General features: G+C 35.4%; 1 protein-coding gene across 3 annotated transcripts in view; it reads right to left on the bottom strand.

The window, feature by feature from the left end:
• Nucleotides 1-25,671, bottom strand: part of TTC6 (tetratricopeptide repeat domain 6) — a 57,441-nt gene that overhangs the window by 8,936 nt on the left and 22,834 nt on the right. For all 3 annotated transcript variants that reach the window (XM_058162297.1, XM_058162298.1, XM_058162299.1), the window contains 14 exons: nucleotides 24,709-24,845; nucleotides 22,895-23,064; nucleotides 18,592-18,712; nucleotides 17,871-18,021; nucleotides 16,896-16,978; nucleotides 14,188-14,264; nucleotides 13,582-13,742; nucleotides 9,854-9,988; nucleotides 7,795-7,944; nucleotides 4,636-4,776; nucleotides 4,008-4,121; nucleotides 3,481-3,600; nucleotides 2,732-2,805; nucleotides 197-407 (listed from right to left, as the gene is read on the bottom strand). In XM_058162297.1, the coding sequence (XP_058018280.1) occupies nucleotides 197-407; nucleotides 2,732-2,805; nucleotides 3,481-3,600; nucleotides 4,008-4,121; nucleotides 4,636-4,776; nucleotides 7,795-7,944; nucleotides 9,854-9,988; nucleotides 13,582-13,742; nucleotides 14,188-14,264; nucleotides 16,896-16,978; nucleotides 17,871-18,021; nucleotides 18,592-18,712; nucleotides 22,895-23,064; nucleotides 24,709-24,845 (1,845 nt within the window). The remainder of the gene's footprint in view (nucleotides 1-196; nucleotides 408-2,731; nucleotides 2,806-3,480; nucleotides 3,601-4,007; nucleotides 4,122-4,635; nucleotides 4,777-7,794; nucleotides 7,945-9,853; nucleotides 9,989-13,581; nucleotides 13,743-14,187; nucleotides 14,265-16,895; nucleotides 16,979-17,870; nucleotides 18,022-18,591; nucleotides 18,713-22,894; nucleotides 23,065-24,708; nucleotides 24,846-25,671) is intronic.

Genomic DNA, 25,671 nt, shown 5'->3' with positions numbered 1-25,671 from the left:
CACCAAACCACAGCCAGAAAACCAGTAGGGAAAAATTTTGCATTTCACCCCTGATCTGAACTAACTGAATAAAATAAAGTAATAAGTAGGGAAGTCTTCTAATGAAGTCTAAATTACTCCTTGTCAAACAGCAATTATTATTTTTGTTTTGTTTTGTTTTTAGAAAGACAGTATGACACAGTCACAAATATATTACCTGCAAGCTGTATCCTAAGCAAAGTCTAGCCTTTATGCACACTGGATTGATATGTACTGCTGTCAAGAAATCCTTTAGGGCTTGTCTGGTGCCTTTGCTATGACCATATTCCAGGTATGCATTTCCTCGACCAATGTAGGCATCCAAACAAAAGGGGTTGAGTTTAAGAACTTTAGAAAATGATTCCACAGCCTCTTCATATTTCTGAAGTCTGAAATCAATGGTCATTTAAATGTTAATGTTTTAACAGTGATTATGATGTTTTGTATATTGAGATGAGATTTTGTATATTGAGATGAAAGGCTGAATGCCAAAGAATTGAGGCCTTTGAACTATGGTGCTGGAGAAGACTCCTGTGAGTCCCTTGGATTGCAAGGCGAACAAACCGGTCAGTCCTAGAGGAGATCAACCCTGACTGCTCTTTAGAAGACCAGATTTGAAGATGAAACTGAAATACTTTGGCCACTTAATGAGAAGGAAGGATTCACTGTAGAAGAATGCTGAGAATGATTCAGGGCAAAAGAAAAAGAGGTGGACAGAGAATGAGGTGGCTGGATGGAGTCACTGAAGCAGTAGGCGTGAGCTTAAATGGACTCCAGAGGATGGTAGAGGACAAGAAGGCTTGGAGGAATGTTGTCCATGGGGTCACGATGGGTGGGACACGACTTCACAACTAATAACAACAATATTGAGATGTACATATTTGAACAAGGAAACAGGCAGTAGTGAAGAAAAGAGAAGTAAAATATAATTATAGCCACCTTCTCCCCCATCCTTTGGTTTATTGATTATAATATCATCATGCTCCTTTTTTCAGCTCTCATGCATCAGAAGGAGATGAGATCAGTAGCAAAGCTAATCCATAGCCTTCCTGAAAGAGGACACTTCATTAGGCTCCTCCTATATTAAACTGGAATGTAGTTTATTTATTATTAAAAAATAATAATGAATTTTTCCCCTATAAATATGGTTTTTAAAGAATTTCTCATTTTGCTTCCTAATGGGCATCCTTCAAAATACATATATTTTATCATGAGATAGATAGATAGATAGATAGATAGATAGATAGATAGATAGATAGATAGATAGATAGATAGATAGATAGATAGATAGATAGACAGACAGACAGACAGACAGACAGACAGACAGACAGAATGAACCTCAAATTAACTCACTCAATGAAATATTGTGAGTTTTGTTTCCCATATTATTGTTTCAATCCAGGCTGTTGGGTTTTTTTATTTTTTAATTGTTTTTACTGCTTTTGCCTCAAAGTCTATTAAAGTTGGGTGGCTATTACAAAAATGAATGAATGAATGAATGAATATATGAAAGATGATATGATTTTACATGCATTTACTCATTTTATTATATTCTACATGTTCTCTGTAAATAAACCCTCCTCAGCCTAGTGTTTTCCAGGTGAACTTAAAAATTAGAACATGGTTAAAACATAAACCAAGCAATTTTTGTAGAAAATGTACTTTTCTTCTTGTTTTTGTAGAAAGAAGATTCACAATAAATGAGATGATGTTATCATTTATCAAGTAATATAATAACATAAGTATTTTGGGGGAAAAGTCCACCACTCAATTTCTCAAAATATAGCATTAAAAGATATATAAAAAACATGCTGATTTCCTACTGTACTGCCCTTTAGGAATGCTGTTTCCAAATAATCATTAGAAATTGAACCAAATAGTGAAAATGGGTTAAGAAATCACATCTGGTTTCTGGAGAACAAGGTAGGCCTTTCTCTTTAATCAGCCTTCCCCAGCCTAGTGACTTCCAGATATATTTCAATATAACAGTTGTCAATCCCAGATAGCATGCTAACTACTTAGCTAATAGGAGAGATGGAAGTGGTAAGTCAATAAAGGTAAAGGTAAAGATTCCCCTCGCACATATGTGCTAGTCGTTCCTGACTCTAGGGGGCGGTGCTCATCTCCGTTTCAAAGCTGAAGAGCCAGCACTGTCTGAAGATGTCTCCGTGGTTATGTGGCTGGCATGACTAAATGCCAAAGGCACACAGAACGGTGTTTCCTTCCCACCAAAGGTGGTTTTTATTTTTCTACTTGCATTTTTTACAAGCTTTCGAACTGCTAGGTTGGCAGAAGCTGGGACAAGTAATGGGAGCTCACCCCGTTAAGTGGCACTAGGGATTCAAACCGCTGAACTGCCGACCTCTCGATCGACAGGCTCAGTGTCTTAGCCACTGAGCCACCAGTCAATATAACCAAGCAATAGACTGAAAGTTGCCTCATGTCTGAGCTTGCCCTATCCTGCAGAGGACAGAAATTGATGAAAACAGAAATTGATTGTCTGACTGTTTGAAATATGCCTTATGGCTTTTAGAAATGCTTATTCTAGTTCAGAATTGGGGAGTAAGGCATTTGGCTGTTGTTGCAAGAAATAAAATGCCTTGGGTCACCACTGTTGCCTTCCTTTCTCCACATCTGCTACATAGAAATTCTCCATTACACAAAAGAATCAAATACATGTTCCCAAATCTTACTCAGCAGTGTTCAAGATTACCTGTGATAGCAAAGTCCAATAGCATTCAATACTCCTACATTTTTTTGTTCAATCATTGCCACTTCTGCAAAGTCCTAGAAACAGAGAAAGACACTTTCGTTAAAAAGTGTTACATTAAATATGTTTTTCAGAAGTTTAGCCATACTGTTTTTGCAGCAAAAACAATAAAATTGATAGCCATTTATGTAGAGCTATCTATACTCTAAAAGCCACTATAGTATAGGTGAGGAAAAAAATGTTAATTTCTTCAAGTAATGATTTCTTTCATTTTCCCCCTTTTTTTTATGTAACTTTTATTTTGTTAGCATCCTTAAGGTGTAATATGTAAGATACAATAATATACCTCGCAGAGTATTAATCAAGTAATATATACAAAAACATAATAAAATGAATATTACACATGTGATTCTCTAGTAAATGCATGCACCTACAGGGTCTAAAATTTAACAATATCTAAAAGCCCAAGATATTCCTTCAACCCATTTAATAAATTTTGGACAAATTAACTTTAAACATTGATGATAATAGAAGAACTGCATATTTCTTTATTTCAAATTAACTATTTGTTAATAAATTCCTTTGTTACGGTTAGCTACATTTCTAAATGTATATGAACAGTTTAACCATGTCTGTAGGCAGTATTGTTTTGTTTCTTTTATCACTTTTTGTCATAGAGATTACAAAATATTTTCCAACAAATCCAATCTACAATGTAGAAACAAACATATCTATAATATTAGGGAAAATACCTTTAGTGCATATTCATAGTGTTTTGTTTCTATATAAACTAGAGCACGATTTTTCATCACTTTCAAGACAATGTCCTTGCTTGGCTCAAGATGAAGAACAGTCTTATAATCTATCAAACTCTAAAACAAATAAACAGAATCCACAAAGTCATCTGTGAATTGGTGAAATCAAAAGCATAGATAATTTTTGTAAAGTATTAAATTATTTCCTATTTCAAAAAAAAAAATGCCAGAATCTTGAGCTGATTAAAAACTGTACTCTTTTCAATGTAATAATAACACTATTTGTGGAAAGGGGGAAAAAAAGCAGTTGGAATAAACAATAGAAATTTACACAAATCAAACCCTGTCCCTAGATCTGCTATAAAATCTAGTTAGGACAGGAAAGCAGGTTTGGAAGTAGACATCCAGTACCAAAACCGCCCTGAGTCCTATGGGAGATGGTGCGGTATATAAGTTTAATAAATAAAATAAATAAATAAAACAACTTAATAACAAATCACTGTTTAAGAAGAAACAAACCATACACATTCATAGTCTTTCAATTGTTGGAATGCAATTGCTCTGTTATAATATGCCAAAGTGCACATCTGATCCAATTGTATAGCTTTAGTTAAATCTTCAACAGCATGCTTGTAAGTCTATCAAAAAAATGACATAATAGTTAGTAATAGCATTATTATTTATTTTACATAGAATAAGGTACATATTACAGTGTTTGTGAGGGGTGTGTACAAAACAAAAACAATGGGGGTGAATAAGGAAAAGGTGATGGGCTGTGCCCTCACTTCTCATCTTCAGCACTTTTCTTTCCTCAGAATCTTCAGCTGATGTACAGCAGATCCAAGCAGTCCACTTACCCACAGTCCTGATTTTTCCAGCACTTGCCTTTCTCTACCTTCTCTTGGTGTGTATGCATGTTTTTCCATCTAACAACCACCATTGTAAAATACAGATGTCAAGTTTTGTTAAAACTAATTTCAATATTGGTCTATGAATCAAGATTTTACATTCTTGTGAAAGTGATTAAGGTCTTATTACACAGCTACTAAGCAGCTCTGATGTTCAAATATCCTTCTGTACTCTCATAAGACAACTGCGAAGCCTTCACTTATATATCCCAAAGTAAGACACCAGTAGAATAAGCATATTTACCCTGTTGTAAAATTTCAGTACTCCTCTGTAAAGATACGCTCTCACACTACGTCGCTCAATTTTGAGGGCTTCAGTGCAATTCATTATTGCTTTTGAGTATCTTCCTTTACTACCATAGTAAGCAGCACGACTTAAATAAGCCTTAACAGAAAACAACAACAAACTCACTGCAGAACGCAAAAGGGAGGAAATGTCCAGAGACTTGGATATTGTCTTACATAGGTTTGAAGCTTCAAATATTTATAAATAGGAATAAAACATTCTCTTTCTCTCTCTCTCTCCCTCCCTCCCTCTCTTTCTCTCTCTCCCCCCCCCTCACACACACACGAAGACTTGCTCTCTCCCCTTAAATTATGTATTACTTCCAATAAGAGTGCTAACTGGAATACAAAAATGTCAAAGCCTACATACAATTATCATTTGTCTGCTATCTCTTAATCCATAATAAATACATTACAGGCACTTCTCTCTTGTTCTGAAAGATGGGTCTTTGCCCTTAGCCCCTAAATCCCAGAAGAATCTTCTGACCCTCCATATATCAAGTCTTCATACAGGTGAAACTTGAAAAATTAGAATATCATGCAAAAGTTCATTTATTTCAGTAATGCAACTTAAAAGGTGAAACTAATATATGAGATAGACTCATTACATGCAAAGCGAGATAGTTCATGCCTTGATTTGTCATAATTTTGATGATTATGGCTTATAGCTCATGAAAACCCCAAATTCACAATCTCAGAAAATTAGAATATTGTGAAAAGGTTCAATATTCTAGGCTCAAAGTTTCCCATTCTAATCAGCTAATTAAGCCATAACACCTGCAAAGGGTTCCTGAGCCTTTAAATGGTCTCCCAGTCTGGTTCAGTAGGAATCACAATCATGGGAAAGACTGCTGACCTGACAGTTGTGGAGAAAACCATCATTGACACCCTCCATAATGAGAGAAAGCCTCAAAAAGTAATTGCAAAAGAAGTTGGATGTTTCCAAAGTGCTGTAGCACATTAATAGAAAGTCATGTGGAAGGGAAAAGTGTGGAAGAAAAAGGTGCACAAGCAGCAGGGATGACCACAGACTGGAAAGGATTGTCAGGAAAAGGACATTCAAAAGTGTTGGGGACTTTCACAAGGAGTGGACTGAGGCTGGATACATGCATCAAGAGCCACCACACACAGACGGATCCTGGACATGGGCTTCAAATGTCGTATTCCTCTTGTCAAGCCGTTCCTGAACAACAAACATCAGAAGCGTCTTACCTGAACGAAAGAAAAAAAAAGAACTGGTCTGATGAGAGCAACTTTTACATCTCATTTGGAAACTCCAGAGTCTGGAGGAAGAATGGAGAGGCACACACTGCAAGATGCTTGTAGTCCAGTGTGAAGTTTTCACAGTCTGTGTTGATTTGGGGAGCCATGTCATCTGCTGGTGTTGGTCCACTGTGCTTCATTAAGTCCAGGGTCAACGCAGCTGTTTACCAGGAGATTTTGGAGCACTTCATGCTTCCTTCCACAGACGAGCTTTATGGGAATGCTGGCTTCATTTTCCAGCAGGACTTGGAACCTGCCCACACTGCCAAAAGTATTAAAACCTGGTTCAGTGCCCATGGGATTACTGTGCTTGATTGGCCAGCAAACTCGCCTGACCTGAACCCCATAGAGAATCTATGGGGCATTGCCAAGAGAAAAATGAGAGACATGAGACCGAACAATGCAGAAGAGCTGAAGGCTGCTATTGAAGCATCCTGGTCTTCCATAACACCTCAGCAGTGCCACAGGCTGATAGCATCCATGCCACGCCGCATTGAGGCAGTAATTGATGCAAAAGGGCCCAAACCAAATACTGAGTACATATGCATGCTTATACTTTTCAGAGGTCCGATGTTGTTCTACGTACAATCCTTGTTTTATTGATTTCATGTAATATTCTAATTTTTTGAGATTGTGAATTTGGGGTTTTCATGAGCTATAAGCCATAATCATCAAAATTATGACAAATCAAGGCTTGAACTATCTCGCTTTGCATATAATGAGTCTATCTCATATATTAGTTTCACTTTTTAAGTTGCATTACTGAAATAAGTGAACTTTTGCATGATATTCTAATTTTTCGAGTTTCACCTGTACATCTGCTAGTGCATATTGGTTAAAAAAGTATCAATGATCGTTAACAAGGCAGATTCCAAGCATATTTCCCATGAATTGTTTTAATCCTTAGGAATATACCACTGTATGTACCACTGATCCCAATTTACATCTGATGGCAATTTTTCAAGCAAGCCAGCAAACAAATTATCATGATAGTTTCAAAAGGTATATCATGTTACTTGAATATCTAGTTGGGAACAGACAACAGTGAATTTAGGCAAGTGTAGCCTTGTCCTTGGTCATATGTGCTTATTTTTAATCTGCTTCTTTATCTGCAAATTATAGATGACAGCAATAACCTGTTCCTAATTTTTGTATAACCTTCCCTGGTGTGCCTTATTTTGCAAATCATATCTGTAATTATAATGGTTAGTCTATTGTGTACCCTAAGTAAACTTTTGTGTACTAATGTTCGCTGATTTGGGAATTTCACATGCATATATAAGAAAGAGGGCTTGCATCATGGATCTGTATGTGTCACTTTGCCTGTTTAAAACCCCCTTTGTGGACATCTTGACTTTTTTGCTTCCCATTGTGGACATCCTGACAGCATTTAAACAAATGTATTTAGCATTTGAAGTTCAGCTATGTATACAAAAAGATACGATCTGAACCAAATTAATTGATGCCTGTCCCATTTAATAGATCAGGCCAAGAATCAATTCCACAGGAAGGTCATGACTACTTTTTTTTTAAGAGTGGCTAAAATTAAAAAAATCTTACAGGTTTGATTGTGCCCCCCTCCCTTCTTATAACATTGTAAATTAAGAAGTTATCTATCTGAGCCTCTTCTGCATATTTTCTATTTGTCCTTGATGTGTTTCATAACATATCCTGCCTATTTTGTCAAGACCATCTTACTCTCAACAGTTGAGCTGGATTTCCCAAAAATGTTCCATTTTTAGTCAATTAATAAACAGCAAGGTTATTTCAGGTGTATTTTTAAGCCTTTATTTTTAAAACTTCATTATTAAGGATTATTTTTAAATCTTCAGAAATACAAAATCATCTCTCTCACCTGAAAATGCTTTGGTACAATAGCAAGTGTTTTGTTAAAATCTAAGATGCATTTAGCTTGTTGGAGCTGCATTCTGCAAAGCCCTCGTTGGTAAAATGCATCTGCATATCGTGGATATAGTCTGACAGCAGAAGTAAAAGCATCGCAGGCCTAAAATGATTCAACATTCGATTTAATTGAATCATGCTACTACAAAATAAATAAAATAACAAAACTTAAGAGAAAATTTCCTCTATTTTTCATATTTCATATTTATTTATGTTGTAAAATTGTTATTTTAGTTCCAATCCCAACTTTTTAAAAAAAAACCTTGAGAAAACTTAATATTTTAAAACTGTGATATTATATTAAATAACAATCAATATAATAATGTAAATATATTACTATAATAATGTATATTATCCTTTGAGTAATATACATTGAGTTGAGAATATACATAGTCCTCACTTAACGACCATCATAAATGCATGCAAGTTGAAATGCGACTGAATGGTTAGCACATAACCAAGCTGTGGTGGTTGTAAGTTCAAGAACTAGTCATAAAGATACTTTTTCAATCCTGCTGTAAGTTCAAACAGTCATTAAAAAGGCAGTTATTAACTGAGGACTACCCAGAGATATCTAAATAATATAAGTGTGTGTTGTTCTTGTGACTTAATTTTTAATCCCTTTATTTCTAAATTATTTCTAATTTGTGATAATAATATCTCCATAAGATTATCATTATTATGATAACTGATATATTTTATTAAAGCAACTTAAAATTGAGATTGTAGACATTCTTCCATGAGTATGTTGGAAGAAATTTTAATTCAGGAATAATTTTATTCCTGTGCTGCCTTTTGACATTCCTTTTAATTATTAACATGACTTGCAAGTAAGGAAATCAGAAAAAGCTATGTTGAAAACAAAGACAATACAATGTTGTGAAGATGGCATGCTTAACCTCTTTCAACCTAATAATTGACAGGCACATTGAACTGATTAAACTGCATCCTTCACAACAAATAGCAAACAAGACAATTCCTTTAAAGATGAGGCGCCTAAAATCAGCCCATAACCATACACCAAGGGAAAGATTCACAAAGTTAGATAAAGACATCTCCCCACTAGAGCTACATGTCCACCAAAACAAATGCTTTAAAGAGCACATTCACAAACACTTCACAAAGGATCACTTTTCCTATAAATATTACCAGCCTCAGCACCCCAAATTGTAGCTACCTCAAATAGCTCTATGCTGTCAAATAAAATAGCTTTCTTTTTAGGGAGCTTGCCCAGTGTATTTCTTTAATTGAATGTTCTTCAATATTCATTCAATGTCCAGAATGTTCTTCTAACAAAAAGATAATCACCTAACAGGTTTTTTTCTATAAAGTTGGAATATGTAAGAAACAAATAAAAGGAATATATAATCATTGTCTCTCACACACAATCAAGCAGATAATCTTTGAAAGGAGATTTGACAGGAAAGAACAAACTGTGATCCTTTTTTAATAAAAAAATAATAATAATGCTGACCTTTCCAGACACGATGCTTAAGGTAGCAAATAACAAATAAACAAATATGCTTAAGGTAGCAAATAACAATGAAAAAGATCTTCTGAAATATGCTGAACTAAATATCAATGATATATTGTATAATATTTAATAGGAAGTAATAATAGTAACCATGTAGTAAATTAAGAGTAGTATATCAATTAAATTCTACTATGGGACAAAACTAAGTTTAACTTGCCAGATCAAAAGCTGGCTTCAAGAGAAGGAAATCTGCCAACTGAAGCAAATTGACAAAAGTGGGGTTAAGTGAGTTTTTTCCAAATCTGAAAAACACCCTTTAAAACACTCCTTCCTTAGTTCATTAAACATCAGAGCAAATGGTGGGAATATCATGTTTGAAAAAAAACAGTTCTTTAGCCAGCCTGATCTTAATACTTCAGGCTGTTAATAATCATAATTGCCAATTTGTGAATATGGCTAGGGGATGAATTGGATGCCCATGAAATTCTTGGAATGTTCTGGTTTTTATTTTAAGCCAGTTTAAAGTCAAAATGCATACCTCTATTAGAAAAACTTGCTCCATGTAGCACTCGCCCATTAAAAAATATAATTCTGCAGCCTCAAAGGTATTAGGAAGATATTTTTCAATGCCACCTAGCAGCAACAAAGCCTCATTAAAACTGGAAAGAGCATCCTGTAAAAAAAGGTAGCATATAGTTAACTGATAGCGCCACCAGCCAAATGGCATTGTCCAGAGCTATACCATTAATCTTTTTTTGCTAGGATGTAAAATAGGAAAAAGCAGCATATGACAAAGAGAGATTGCAAACAGAAACCAACATCGTTAACAGGGTTCCCCCCAAAGGGGTTAGTATCAATCCCAAAGTGTTGATGGGACTAAGTATCCATGGTGTTGATAGATGGCTGAGCATCAACAGAGGTCAGTAAATTTCAGTGAAATGAGGCTTTAAAGGTGGTCAATAAATGATGGTTGGTCAGTTCAGATCCATTAATCTTTGGGATCTCTGTAGAGCTCCATGCAAGTCCTTAGTCCTGAAAGTGACAGGGCTAGCAGCGAGTAACCCAGGGTTCCCACCAGCAAGAGTCCCCTTGAATGATCTTTATCAGCTGGCCTCATTTACCCATTTGCTTTGTCTGTGTGCCTTCCATTCTCCCCCTTGTCTCTCTCATATCCCCTCTCCTGGGAAGAATACATATGCATATAGTATTCCTGTTCATTTCCCTTACTGAGCATATTCCCAATCTCCTCATTTTCCAATCAAGTATCACGCCCTTGTTGATGCTCATGTGATGCATCCTAACCATTAATGATGTCAACAGTTTCAGTAATAAAGGTATAATAAATCTTATATTTCTATACTTTAAATATTACCTATTTTTATGAAAGCATTATTGTTGTTATTGTTTGTAGTACTATTAGTTAAAGAAGTATTTATTAAATAATTTTCATATAATAAATGTTTGGGAATCTATAGATTGTCTGAAATTTCATGGAAGGGTTGATGAACTGAACAATTGGGGACCCTTGCTTTTAACCAAATACTTGGGATATCTATTGGGTCAACTTTGTACAATCGGTACTCAACTTAAGACCAAAATTAAGCCCAACATTTCTGTTGCTAAGCAAGACATATGTTATGTGAGTTTTGCCCCGTTTTATGATCCTTGCCACATTTGTTAAATGAATCACTGCAATTGTTAAGTTAGTAACACAGTTCTTAAGTGAACCTGGCTACCCCATTGACTTTGCTTGTCAGAAGATTGCAAAAGGTGATCACATGACCCTGGGATACTACAAGCATCATAGCAATAGCAATTAGCATTTAGAGTTATATACTGCCTTACAGAGCTTTACAGCCCCCTCTAAGCAGTTTCCAGAGTCAGCATATTGCTCCCAACAATTTGGGTCCTCATTTTACCTATTTCAGAAGGCTGGAAGGCTGGTGAACCTTGAGCCTAGTGAGATTTGAACTGCCAAATTGCAGTCAGCAGAAGTAGCCTGCAGAATTGCACTCTAACCATTGCACTACCATCGCTCATAAAGATGAATCAGTTGCCAAACATCTGAATTTTGATCATGTGATCATGGGGATGCTGCATGGTTTTAAGTGTGAAAAATTGTCATGTCACTTTTTCAGCATCGTATCTTTGAACAGTCACTAAATGAATTGTTGTAAATTACTCTGGCCTCTTTCAACAAAAATAATTGTTATAAAAATATATATTATGAATAGCAGAAGCACAAAGTTAGCTCCTTGCCAATGTCCTGTTAAGTTTCCTGCCTCTTTGCTTGTTGCATCATTTCAACAATACAGAAGGTAAATATGGTATACCATGTAACAAGTTCACCACTGAAGAGCAATGGGGCACATATATTGTATAAAATGTTAACAAACAATATTGTTCGAATCAGATAATCTTCAGGTCAGTTAATGACCGTTTGAAATTACAACAGGGTCGGAACAGGGGCTTTATGGTCTGTAAAGCATTTCTGACCATTGTAAAATGTTGCGCCACCCCTCCCCCCATATTGGCATAATGCATTTTGGGAATCTGACAACTGGCCTGCCTTTACGACTAGTTTCAGTGTCCCACAGTCACGTGACTGTGCTTTGCAATTTTTTTATCAGTTTTCAAGCAAAAGTGCTCATACAGAAGAAGGGATTCACACTTAGGCATTCACTTGATGGCCATGGATTTGCCTAATGAGCAACACAAAAAATGTCATAAAATTAGATCCATTCGGGGAGGGGAGTCTTGACTTATGACAATAACAACTTAAACTGGAAATTTGGATCCAATTGTGGCCGTAAGTTGAGGACTGTCTATAACTCAAATAGTATGTGAAATTTTAATTTCACTTGAGAAACCTTTTTGTAAAACTAGAAAGCAATTACTATAAAATGCTCATAGGTAGATTGAATGTTCTGATAGATATAAATTGCCTTATTGTATTGTACATTTTACCCTCCCTCATTCTCAGTTATAGGAAAAACTATGGCAAAGGACTTTTGTATTAATTTTCCCGAAGTCAGAATGTTCCAGTTCCCATAGAATTTAGTGAGCTTTGTAGAACACAAGGGTAGCTTGTAGAACACAAGGGTAGCATACAAATTTTATAGTTGAAAAAATGTTCAGTGAAATGGAGCTTTCCAAACTTACGAAGTCATATGTCAGAATTTATAAAGATGATTTATTAGGGAAAGGGTAGTAATAGAAGGTACCACATCAATATCCAAGAAAACCAAAATATAATTGGATAAAATAAAAAACCTAATTACATTTTAGACTCTAGGAATATTTATTTGAAAAAAAAGAGAATGTTGATGCAGAACATTTCTGATTGCCTGATTTGCACAGTTCAAAGAGTATGGACTGAATTTTGTCCATGCTGGATACTGGAGTTGGCATGTTCTAAGTCCAAGCTCAAGTTCAAGCTATGCCATTTGGGGGGACTCAGAAAATATGCTTGTTGTTGTGACACCTGCCCTGTGGAAGAGTTTGGCTCCAAATGATTATTATAGTCTTGATCTATTGACCTTTATTAAGATTCTGAAGACCTGACTGCTATTTGGGCATTGGGTTAAAGTGCTAAATGAGCCCATCTATATAGGAAGCAGGGTAGTATATTGGTTGTTGTCTTCAGCTGCCAATCTATGCTGCTATTTCAATCTGTGTTGTGTGTTTGTATGATTGCTTTTCATTTATTTTTACCTTTCCCATACTTGGAGTTAGACAGTCATGCAAGCTGAAGAAATAAATAAATATATGTACCAGGAGAGGAAGATAAAGGTTTCTTTCTCCTTTCCTGTGACTTCTCACATAGCCAAAGGTGAAATACCACCATGGCTGCAGCACACAAAGAGGAATAGGAAACTAGCAGAAGGTGATTTAAAGGGGAAAATTTTCTTTTGCTTGGATAGAGTTTGTACACACATCCTTGACTATTCACAGCAACAGAGCAAGGATGGGACAGGTGATTATTTATGTTCCAATAGAGATGATGAGCTCAATTTTTAAACATACTATATAAATGAAACCAGAAACTCAACAAAAGGGATGACAGCTTAATTAATAAAGTGCTCTTTGTAAGCCATCAAAACGGAAAAATAAAATATTTGGAAATAGTGAATTAGAGCGGCAGAAGGAAACAAATATTAATCAAATCCCATTTTAACAAACAGTATTTCTATGACACTCATTCTTTCAGGGTTTGCCTTTTTAAAAGATTTAACAAAAACTCATGAATATGACTGTTTTCTTAACCTTGAATTTTTTGGCTTTCATCTGGATTTTTCCAAGTAGACAATATATAGCAGGCTCAGGCTGGTTTCTCGTGGCTGCAATTGCACACTCAATAGCCTTGTTATAGTTTTGACAAAATGATTGCACAAGTGCTTCTTGAACAAGTGAACATCCAAGAGATCCTGTAGGAGATTTAAATAATAATAAATGTAATAGTAATAGACCAAGTTATTATTACTACAAACTTTGGTATACATACAATGAAAAGAGAGAATGTTGGCCTTCATTGAGAAAGTATCAAAGCAAAAAAGTATGTCATATCAATTATAACACTAACACTATCTTGTATTTTACATAGTATTGTTAAATTGTAAATGATGGATGGGATCCAGAGAGCCACAGTACTTGAAGTATGTGTTGTTTATATAGCTGCCCATGATATCTCAAAAAATTTTAATGAGTTAAATGGATCTATATGTAATGGCTAACTGAGGAATTCTGGGAGTTGAAGTCCACAAGTCTTAAAGGTGCCGGGTCTGGAGACTCCTGTACTATACAAAAACAAAAGCAAGGAAAAAAACATGCTGAATCTAATCAAAATTGCGCAGTACTTTGAAAGAGCTATACCTTTGTCCATTTCTGCCACTTGGTGTATACAGAAACTTGCAAGTTCAAAATGCTTCATTTGTAGTAAATATTGTCCCCTGTAATAAAATATTTCAACAAATTCTTCACTATATTTGTGAACATATTTATTTTTATTTATTTATTTATTAGATTTTTATACCGCCCTTCTCCCGAAGGACTCAGGGCGGTGTACAGCCAAGTAAAACAACATAAACACAGACAAAAGTTAAAAAACATATTAAAAAACTGATTATAAAATGGCCAATTAGAATTAAAACTAAGGTAAAACAATCCTAAAATCCTCCTTAAAAATTTCATAAAGCTAGCCCCGCACGGTGGAATGAAAAGGTCTTTAAAAGACCGGAGGTCGGGGAGTTGATGTAACCCAGGAGGCAGCTCATTCCATAGGGCTGGAGCCCCCACAGAGAAGGCCCTTCCCCTGGGGGCCGCCAGTCGACATTGTTTGACTGACGGCACCCTGAGGAGGCCCTCCCTATGGGAGCGCACAGGCCGATGGGAGGCTATAGGTGGCAGTAGGCAGTCCCGTAAATAACCTGGTCCTGTGCCATGGAGTGCCTTAAAGGTGATAACCAACACCTTGAATTGCCCGGAAGACCACCGGCAACCAGTGCAGGCTGCGCAGGAGAGGTGTTATACGGGAGCATCGCGGTGCCCCTTCTATTACCCGTGCAGCCGCATTCTGGACCAGTTGGAGCCTCCTGGTGCTCTTCAAGGGGAGCCCCATGTAGAGAGCATTGCAGTAGTCCAGGCGGGAAGTGACAAGGGCATGAGTGACCGTGTGTAGGGAATCCCTATGCGTAGGGAATATATATATATATATATATATATATATATATATATATATATATATATATATATATATATATATATATATATATATATATATATATATATATATATAATAAGAAACATTCCAAAATTCAAACATTCTATTTAATCCACTATTGGTTTTAGTGGGAAGCCTGCAGTTTTAAATAACTAAATCCCAGTAGCTCACCACATTTTTCTCAAGTCCTAACACAAAAGGAGGAAGGATTCTATGCTAACCCTATGATCATGGACAGTTATAGAGACATATCAAGGCTAGCTGCATCTCTTTCTCCCAGTGGAACTCCTCTATAGAAATAAGAAAACATTTTTAGTATTTCCAAAGTTCTTTTTTTTTTTGTTTACATTTATACCCCGCCCTTCTCCGAAGACTCAGGGCGGCTTACAATGTATAAGGCAATAGTCTCATTCTATTTGTATATTTTTTACAAAGTCAACTTATTGCCCCCCCAACAATCTGGGTCCTCATTTTACCTACCTTATAAAGGGTGGAAGGCTGAGTCAACCTTGGGCCGGGCTCGAACCTGCAATAATTGCAGGCTTTGTGTTCTAATAACAGGCTTCTCTATTGCCTGAGCTATCCCGGCCCTTTAAATCACCTTTACAGTAAGAAATGTCCTATTAAATATAATTACAAAAAAACCCAAAACATTCACCTTTTTCCTGAGTCAGACAACTAATGACACATCAAAAATAGTTCATTTACTTAAAATGTGTTTTTACTTTTTAGAAGTGGCATATCAATTTAATAAATGCGTAATTAATTAATGCTTACACAAAAATTTATTTACCCAAATTATTTTTTTTCAAAGTTTATTGTTTCCCAATTCATACACCTGAAGAACTATTCAACTATACAGTTATTATAGTCAACTATTGTGACTGCACAGAGTTTTGGACTCCATTTCAAAGAGTTGCTGTCAGCCCTGGAGGCCATCTTTTCTTTTGGATCTTCAGGGCTGCCACAATTAGTGCTGTGGGAAAGTGGGAGGGGGTTGTATGGAGTTGGTACAGTTATTTAGCCATAACAACATTCTTTTCTCTGAGAGTCAAGACTTTCAGCCTGCACCTGGAGTGGCATGACTGGGAGGCATCTCCAGTTGGGACAGTGGATTGATTGTACCATGTGATGGACATGTGGGTGCTGGGGCAGGGACTTTGACTTTCTTTTGGGTGGGGAAAACCCAGGAGCTTTCAGATTCGGGTTTTCCCAGATGTGCCAATATGACAACTCCGATAAAATGGATCTTTGAGGAATTGATTGCCTTGGAGTCTTACTTAGTTGGGGGTGTTACTTGGAATCCTGACAGATGCTTCATGAAATATAAATGCAGCTCTTCTCTACAATTCTTTAAAGAAGCTGGAAACACTACCAGCTCCAAACAGCAGTTACATAATTCCAACAAATGTTATGGCTGCTTTAAAGAACTGCAAAACGGGTATTGCTTTCATGCTCCTATCCACTCCAAAACTTCTCATCTAAAAAACACTTAATTTAAATAGCATTCTTGATTCATTATTAATATTTCTATGGAACATAATTATTGAGCACTTTTCTAAGGAGATAATCACTTTTAAAGACCTACAATCTATTCATTGACCCCGTAATGTTTGGGCTCCAATCAAGAAACTGCATAAAGATGAGAAAGATGTGAGGGGCAACCTGGTTTTCCATCTTTTGCCCTTGCTATCATATACTGAAAATGTGTTCTTATACTGCAAATGAAAAAAAAATCTTGAACTTAAGACTTAATAATACACATTATTACAATTACATGGACATTTAAAAGTGAGAAAACAAAATTAAGTAAGATGCTCAAGAAATGCACCTTTGCATTATTATCACAATAAATGCTTACCTTATTAAGAATAAATGGGGTAAGTTGGGATGGAGATGAATGGCTCTATTTATGTCTTTAACTGAATTCTTTAAATCATGAACCTGTGTTTTTTTTTAAAAAAGACATTTTTATTTCTCAGTCATGGATGCTGAGACATTAAGTACATTCTGATTAAAAACAAGTATTTTTTCCTTTTTCAACATTTAGGATCAAAGTAAATCAACACACCCTCGTTTCTTTTAGTGCTTTCCAGTAAGTCTTGACTCCTGGCAATTGCCTAAACTAGCCCTTGCAGGATTTTTGGAATGTTGTGAAAATCATTAGCCATTGCCTCCTTCCTAGGGCTGAGAGAAAATGGTTGGCCCGAGATCACTCAACTGGTTTCATGACTAAAGCGGGACTAGATTTCATACTGCCCCTTTCTAATCTGATATCTTCATCACTACACTAAACTGGCTTTCTTCAGACTATATGAAATTTTAAAATCCCTCTTCCCTAAAACTGTGACTGTTCAGTTTCCCATTCTCCCTTAGCATGTAGTTGATTATACCACTGATCTGATACTGCAGTACATACAGTATGTAATCCACCACAATATATTTTCAACAAAAGAGGTTAATAAAACAGAATATTATGAAAAAAATTGGATTACTATGAAGATGGCACAATATTTGAATAATGATGCGCAAAGGAGAAAAGAAAAGATAGAAGATAGGCAAACTAGGAGAATTGTTGAAGAGATCATGGAATATAATTGTTGAAGAATATTTGGACTCTGTAATAGAAATTGAATGCAGCTGCCTATCTTTTTATGAGAAAATTGAAGACCTGTTCCATTTCAGTTATATAATTTTAAAATTAGATGACTTCATAAACAATTCAGAAAGACAAAAATCCTGAATTAAACATCTCTCACTATTCCATGGTAAACAAGCAGACAAATGGCTGTTTGGGAATAAATATTTATAATTCTTAAATACGTTAAATAGATACCTTTTGGTAAGCTTGCGCTCTGCACAAGTAAGGTCTAATATCTAATGGATCAACCCGAATGGCTTCAGTGAACCGTAGAATAGCATCAAAATACTGATCCGAATGCAACATCATAATCAATCCAATGTTTATATAAGGTGTTGTAAGACTCCTAATACAAAGACAAAATTGTATAAATATTACATTTTGCAGCAAGTCATTTCATAGAATTTAAGCACAGTTATGTAAGTTTTATAAAAAGTGTTTGCGTCACAAAACCAATGTTACCTCCTTTCATTGTCACCCTTATTCCTGAAGAACAAAAAAACCATCATGTCTGCTATTTTAAAAAATAAGTTTATAGTCAAAGGAGTTGTATTGGAGAACAGATAACACCATTTGCAGTAGAAAATGGCAAAAATTCCTGTTATATTAAGAGTGCTTTGGGGTTAGGCATGTACCTGATAAAATAGAAAAGAATACTAGACTAATTTTATGAGGTTACCATAACAATATTCCTGTAATTTCAAGATTTATAAGTGATACTATATTAGAGGATGCTACCTCCTTGTGCACTCCTAAATTTATAGAAAAAAACTAATATTTCTGATGGTTGTTTGTGAAAGATATTCAGTGCCTTAAATTATTATGACATGTGTTGTTTTTGCAACTGGTTTGTATGATTAAATGCTACATTAAAGAGTGAGTAATTAAGAAAAGAGAGCAAGCCAGTAAAAAATACCTGTCCAAAGCAATTGCATTTTCAAAATCACAGATAGCCAGGGGCCACTGTTTCAATTCTGCATACAAGATGCCACGATGAAGGTAAGCACCAATATTGTCAAAATTGTGATTGAGAAGGACTGGAAGAGAAGAAGAATATCATAAATTTTCACCTGGTAAATGTACTTTTAAATCCATTTTAATCCGATGGAGGCAATTGTTTTCTGGGATCAGTTGAAGAAAGCATCATCAAGACAATGTTACATCGTATATGTGACATCACTACACAAATGTTTTTTGCATTACATCACATAAAAAACACAAATACACAATTGCATCACAATGTTGTAATATAAAGGAAGTAAAGCATAGTAGAATTTAGTCTGTTGCATGAAAAATCTACTGCATTGAAGTCTGGTAAACTGAAGTTTCACTTGTATGTTTTAATAATATTCTTCAAGTTAATTTGCTCATCTCCCCAAGATGGCTGCTGTATGTTAAGAGTCTTTTTCCTCTCTTGCCGATGATCTGCTAGTTTTGCTGCCAAAACTGGTTCTCTAGCAGTGCTGCTCCCTGGATTTGAACATGAGCACATAGGAATGACCCAAAATGATTTTTGGATGGTGGTAGACCTACCTGTATTATGAATATATTGTTTCACTTTGCTTTTTGTCTTTAAAAGTTGACTAGTTGGTTGAATGCTGATTTCAATGCTTACTGGATTCTAGCTATTCTTTTTTTCCTTTGATTTATGCTGTTTGAATAACTTTTAGGTTCCCTATAAGGAAACATGGTGTGTCTTTGGATGGTGAAGTGCTTTCATTTGATTTACATTAATATTGGACTTTCACCACAGGGTTTTTGCATTTTTTGTATTTGCAAAAGATTTGCAGGGTTTTTTAATTTTTCTTTTAACCTTAGATTGAAATATCCAGAAAATACCTTTCCAGTTTCCTTTTGCTTCAGCACTCTTTTTTTTTTTTTGCCAATTTTTTTAAAAAATTTTTTACAAGCATAATAAAAAAAAATCATTGTGAACAAATTAGTGGTCAGGTACATCTTTAAACATCAAGTTTCACCTAAGTTATAGTCTGATACAATGTATTTTCCTTCTTCTTTAAATTCAATTATTTATTTGCACACAATCTAATTATAGAAATAAATCAAATTCAACCCATTCAGGAAAGTATTTAAATGAAGTCTAGTCCCCTTGCTTAATTCCCTTCAACATCATTAATAAATTCTATTTACATTTTAAAATTTCACCACTCTCAGCTTTATATCTACATTACTAATCAGAGGTCATCCTATCTAAAATCTCTTTCTTAAAACTGCCCAGAGATCACATAGACAATTTCATTCTTCCCTTCATCTTCCTCTGTCTCTAAATCAATAACATATATTTAAAGTTTTCCATCTAATCCATTTTAATATCAAACAAAAAATTTAACATTTGCAAGGGTAGTCACTAATTATTTCCCTCAATTATTCCCCCACAATATTAACTGTTTCCTTAGAAGTTTTATCAAATCCTTTCATTACCTTACTTATTTGTAAGAACAAAAAAAGAACATTTTTTCCTCAATATAATAACACTCATTTCCCACTTATCCCAATTTATTCTAGTATTTTTCCCTCCATTTCCCAAAACCTCAATTATTTTTATCATAGTTGTCACTCATATTTTAATGTAAATATTAACATTTTCTAATATAAATTTCTTCACATAACTCTAAAAACAGCCATTAATTCCTTTCAAAAAAATGTCGTGTGTCTACATCAGCAGCGCCTCCTCCGTGGGAATTCCATTCTTACTTTCTTTCTTTGCCTCTGAGTCCTTCTTAAGTAAGGAATTCTCTGCTTAAATCAATAATCCAAAGACACAACATCTAGAAATCTCTTCTAAAACTGTTGTGTGGTCCTAACGACATCAATCTTCATGGGAATAGTCACAAGAAAGCTATTCGACTCTTGCTATTTTCCTCTGCCTCTAATTATAAAGGCAGCCATAAGTTCCTTTCAAAAAAAAGTTGTGTGCCCACACTCACAGAACTTTCTCCATGGGGAATTGTCTGCTATTCCATTCTTGCATACTTTCTTTGCCTCTGGATTCTTGTTTAAATAGGGAATTCAATTTCTATAGTTCAAAGACATGCCTTCTGAAACTCTCTTTTAAAGCTGTTGCGTAGTCCCAGCAACACCAATCCTCCAGCTGTCTTCCTCTGCCTCTAGATGTCTCCTTTTGAAAAGTTACTGCTCACAAATAATAGATAGCCATTTTGGTGACAAAGTTCCTTTGTTCTTAAATGCTTTGGTACATGGAGGTCAATTTTCCAAGATTTCTCCTTAATTGTATTTATTTATCTTCCAAATATGTGCTATTGATATCTTTAATATTTCATAAATTTAAAACAGAGGGATTTGAGATATTCGCATAAAAAACAGTTCAATAGCTTCTTTTATTTTTTTCTTCTGTTTCTTTAGTTTCCAAAATAATCCGTTAAGACTTCCAAGAATCTCCAAACCATTGTTTAGTCGGAAAAAATTTATTTTCCTTTTCTTTATTTAAATGGGGCTCTGCTTCCATTCCAAGCCCTATCTTCTCTCTTTCACTTTCCGAATGTGTATTCTCCAAATTGACTTTCACTTTCACTTGTTATTCAGTTAGCCACCAATCTACAAGTTCTCCCCAAGGCTTGTGCCTATTTTAAATTCTTATTTTTTCTTCATGAGATCATCACTCACCCAACTTCAACAATTTGTTTCTTGATGCTTCTTCCTCCTGCTCGCTCTTGTAGCCGCCGCGGCTTTGGTGCAGCTGCCATGATGGACTATGGCGCTGCATTCCTCCACGCTGGGTCGGTGGAAAAGATCCGGAGCTATGGGGAGTTTGCCATCTCCGTTTGCTCCGGCGGCTCCCCCACTCTTCGCTGCCCCTTCGAGGCAGCTATGGTCCGATCCAAAGTTCGGACGGACCCCCTGGGCGGGGGGATATCGACGCAAACCCCGGAGACATCGGGGTTTGCGACCGTCTTGCCCGCAACGCTGACCATGCCTCTCCCGCTTCAGCACTCTTTATTCCCTGATCAAGTTGCACACAGCAACAATGTATCATTTTGTAGACAAGCAATAATTACTGAAATTTGAGAAAAGACTTTCTAGTAACATGCAACTTTTAGTTGAATGTTTTCTAAATAGTTTGATGAGGTGATAATGGCTGTGGAAAATATGCAAAGGCATATAGTTTTAGATATGTTATACAAAAGGACTCTGATGTAAGTTTCAGACCAAAAAAATATGGACCCCACAGATGGAGAACTAACTCAGCCAATTACATTCCTCTCCTGGAAGCTAAAACCTATATATTCTTTCACAATATTAGTAAATCGGCTGAAGGGAGTAATGACCAATTGTTTTTCCCAGGAGGACTGAGGGAGATTGGAGAATGGATTTATTACACTTACCGTACTTTTAGGAGTATAAAATGCACTTTCCCACTCTTAGAAGAGGATGGAAATGTCAGTGCGTCTTATACAGCCAGTGTGTCTTATACAGCCATTTTTGGCCTCACGAAACCCTGCCCCAGGCGTCCTGTTTTTGCAAAAAACAGGCCCATTTTTTGCAAAAATAAGATGCGTAGAGTGTTTGGGAGTCCTACAGAGTGCTCTTGGGGGCTGAAATGCCTGAATGATCGTCACTATGGCAGCTAACCAGTTTTTGGTCTTTTATAAACCAATTTTTATTGGATATGTTTATGTAAAATAGTTATGTTTGGGGAAAATTGCATTATCAACTTTTATATGTGTGGCTTCAAGTAAGTGTTGACTCCTGGCCATTGCCTGGACAAGTCTTGTGGTTTTCTTAGCAAGATTTCAGAAGTGGTTTCCAGAAACCTCTAGGACTGAGAGAGAGACTGGCCCAAATCATGCAGCTGGCTTTGTGCCTTAGACTGAAGTAGAACTCACCAAAATGGCCCTCATATCAATTGTTAAAATATCATATTAACTGGCTCTCATATGGGAAGTGTATACCAATTCAATATATATTTCAGACAAACTTCATAGAAAATAATACATGTTAGTATTAGTTTCATTTAAATAAATAATATATCGTGTGAAAAAACAGGCAACTATTACAAATAATGGACAAGATATAGATAATTAGGAGTTTTGTAATTTCAGTTCAAAATTGCATATAAAAGCAAAAATATACTTTTCAAAATGCATACAATATTTTAATACAATTGTAGAAAACAAATTCATTGAAACATGTTTTTTTCATAAATGCAATTCATATTGTCACAAAAATTAAAGTACTAATACCAGAAACACTTAAGTCTTGTAGAGACTGTTTCTGATCAATTTTCCTCAAAATGCAACCTCTGTAATAGAATGCAATCCAGTTACGGGGATTCAAATGAATTGCAGCAGATAAATCTTCAGCTGCATTTTTATATTGCTCTTGCTTAATGTATATTCTTCCTCTGTAGGTTCTGGAAAAAAAGTTGCATCATTATTTCCAAGTCAGGATACTTAAAACTTTAAAAAGACAGCAGGATTTTAACAAGTATCTGATCTGACAAAACAACTACGTATTTCTGCAAGAATTAAATTTTTAAATATAAATACAAATATAAATATAAATATATATTTAGTTACATCTTTAATTAAATATAATTTTTATATATTTTTTTATTTGTTATATGTATTTGTTACCTATAATGTCATTTGCCACCTATCTCGCCTATCTCTAGGCAGCTTACAACAATAAAAAGGAAGAAACGAAAAGAGTGTAAATAGAACAGGAGTACAATAATAGAACAATAAAATAAACAATGAAAAAGAACATGAGAATAGCTCAATATTATAACAAAAAGATGGATGGAGAACAGAAAGCAAGGAGAATAGGTGGAGTTTGCTGTTAATCCAGCAACCAGTGTGAAATTTCCCCATCTGGTCCTCAGGCCACCTGGCACAGCCAGGCTCTTGCAGAATCCCAGTCATTTCCATGAAAGCAAATATACTTGTGTGTTCAATGACTGCTGATATAATTTATATTGATAGTTCATATTTCCAAGTCACCATATAAACTTAACTTTACAATAATAAATAATTGTCAGCTCAAATCCTCATTCAAGACATTCGAGGATTTGCCTCATGTCATTCCCATACTCATATGTTCCACAAAATCCTCCCTATTTCACCCAGACCTCACCCAAAAACATAATAGGAAGATCTTTACCATTGAATTTTGATCTGCCCTTTACAGTTCACTGTATTTTTCTTAATAGGATAGAACCATGCCTATTCCATATTCTCATTTGGGAATTGTTAACTTATTTCAAATATTTCAGCAAATGTATTATTTCTGTTTCACAGAAATTACCAGAAATGGTAATTTTCCTTAGCAAATTACTTAGTAGTGCCATGTTTAGAGGTTGCTAGATAAGATTCAACTGTTTTCAGGCTTCCATATTGGTAAGAATACCTTCATCTCCTTAAATCAAAGATTTACGAAGTAGTTAGATTATTTTTCCCTCAGTTAGGAGTATTCCCAAACTTCTTTTAATGACCAGGAGGAATATTCAATAGATCTTCTTAAGGGTTCATTTTGTGTGTAACACAGCTCCTACTCCATTGAATAAAGTAGTACAGGACAAGATTAATTTATTTTGGGAGTCAAAATAGATGAAAAATTCAGAGGATTGAAATAGAATCTTAGATGATTGAGAAGCTTTTTCTGAACTTTCTCATCTCATTTACTTATTTAATTTTTCATTTAGAGAGGATGCAAGCTTAGACATGGACTTATTTGTAATCCAACATCTTCAATGAACTCCACAATCCTAATATGTTTTGAGGGTTTTATACATGTTCATAGCTTAAAAAATAGTGAAACCTATCTGCCACAAAATAAACTTCATCTTTGTTTTATATCATTTATACAGGATATACTGTAAGCCCTTCTCTAACCTGCTAGTCAAATAAAAATGTCTTTAAACCTAGTTTACAGGTCCTTAAGCTTGTAGAGATGAAGAGAATTGTAGATGCTTATAAATAATGAAATAGGGCATTATCTGTAGAATAGTTTAGAAATAAACTACAAATATTTCAAATAAAATATAATTTGTCCTTACCTTGCCTCTGCATGTTTTGGATCTTTTTTTATCACAGTTGTAAAATCATGCATAGCTACACTCCAATTTGATTTGTTAAAATAATATACTCCATGTTTCATACGTGCATCAATTCTTTGGGGATCATAGTAAACGCACTACATTGATTTTAAAGATACATACAACACTTAATAAAGTTTACCCTTATTTTAATATTCATCAGAATTCTAAACAATGCAAATAACAGTCATTTTAAAAGGTAATAAATAATTGCTTTTAATGGATCAGCTTCTAAGTTTTTGATTTGTTTTCTGCCTGAAATAGCAGAGGCGTTGATGTTGTTCATATTTTCTTACCAGTAAATTCCTTTGTGTATTGGGACTTTTTACTTCGGAACATAAACATATAAAATTGCATTATAACAATATTGCAATGCTGACATTTACAATGCTTTTGAATAATTTACTTTGTTCACAATATAACAAGTCTGGATAAACTCAGGCCTCAGCAGACATCTGTGCAATTGCCTGCAGGTGCTGAACTACCCCTTGTGGTCTCCAGCAGGTGATGGCAGCCTATTGCTCAGTTGATTGTTCAGCAGCTGAGGAGCACTATTGCAAGGAGAAAACTCCAAAGCCAGTTGAGCAAGGGTACTTGGGAGAACAGGGAAGAGACTGCCAAGTTCCTGAAAGTTACTGGAAGAAAAATGGAAGCTACAGTGCTTCCTTTACCATCAGAGGTACCCTCAGCTAGCTTTTCACTATCATACAGGAATAGGAACCCAGCCATCTAAAGCAGTTTTGCTAATATGAAGGAAGCTTCATTGCTTCCTCTTTTGTTGCAGGAAAACTGACAAAAGTGGATGGAGGCCTGGGTTTTAGTCATGGGAGGTATGGGTGAATGGCTTCACTCCTGTGCAGCTCCTCCCCCAATCTAGACATACAGTTATGTGCAAAAGTAAGTACATCCTCTTTGAGTTTTATG

The sequence above is a fragment of the Ahaetulla prasina genome, chromosome 1 (genome assembly GCF_028640845.1).
Source record: "Ahaetulla prasina isolate Xishuangbanna chromosome 1, ASM2864084v1, whole genome shotgun sequence".
Classification (NCBI taxonomy): Eukaryota; Metazoa; Chordata; class Lepidosauria; order Squamata; family Colubridae; genus Ahaetulla; species Ahaetulla prasina.
The sequence above is the reverse complement of the archived record's forward strand: the minus strand, read 5'-3'. Positions and strand labels throughout refer to the sequence as shown.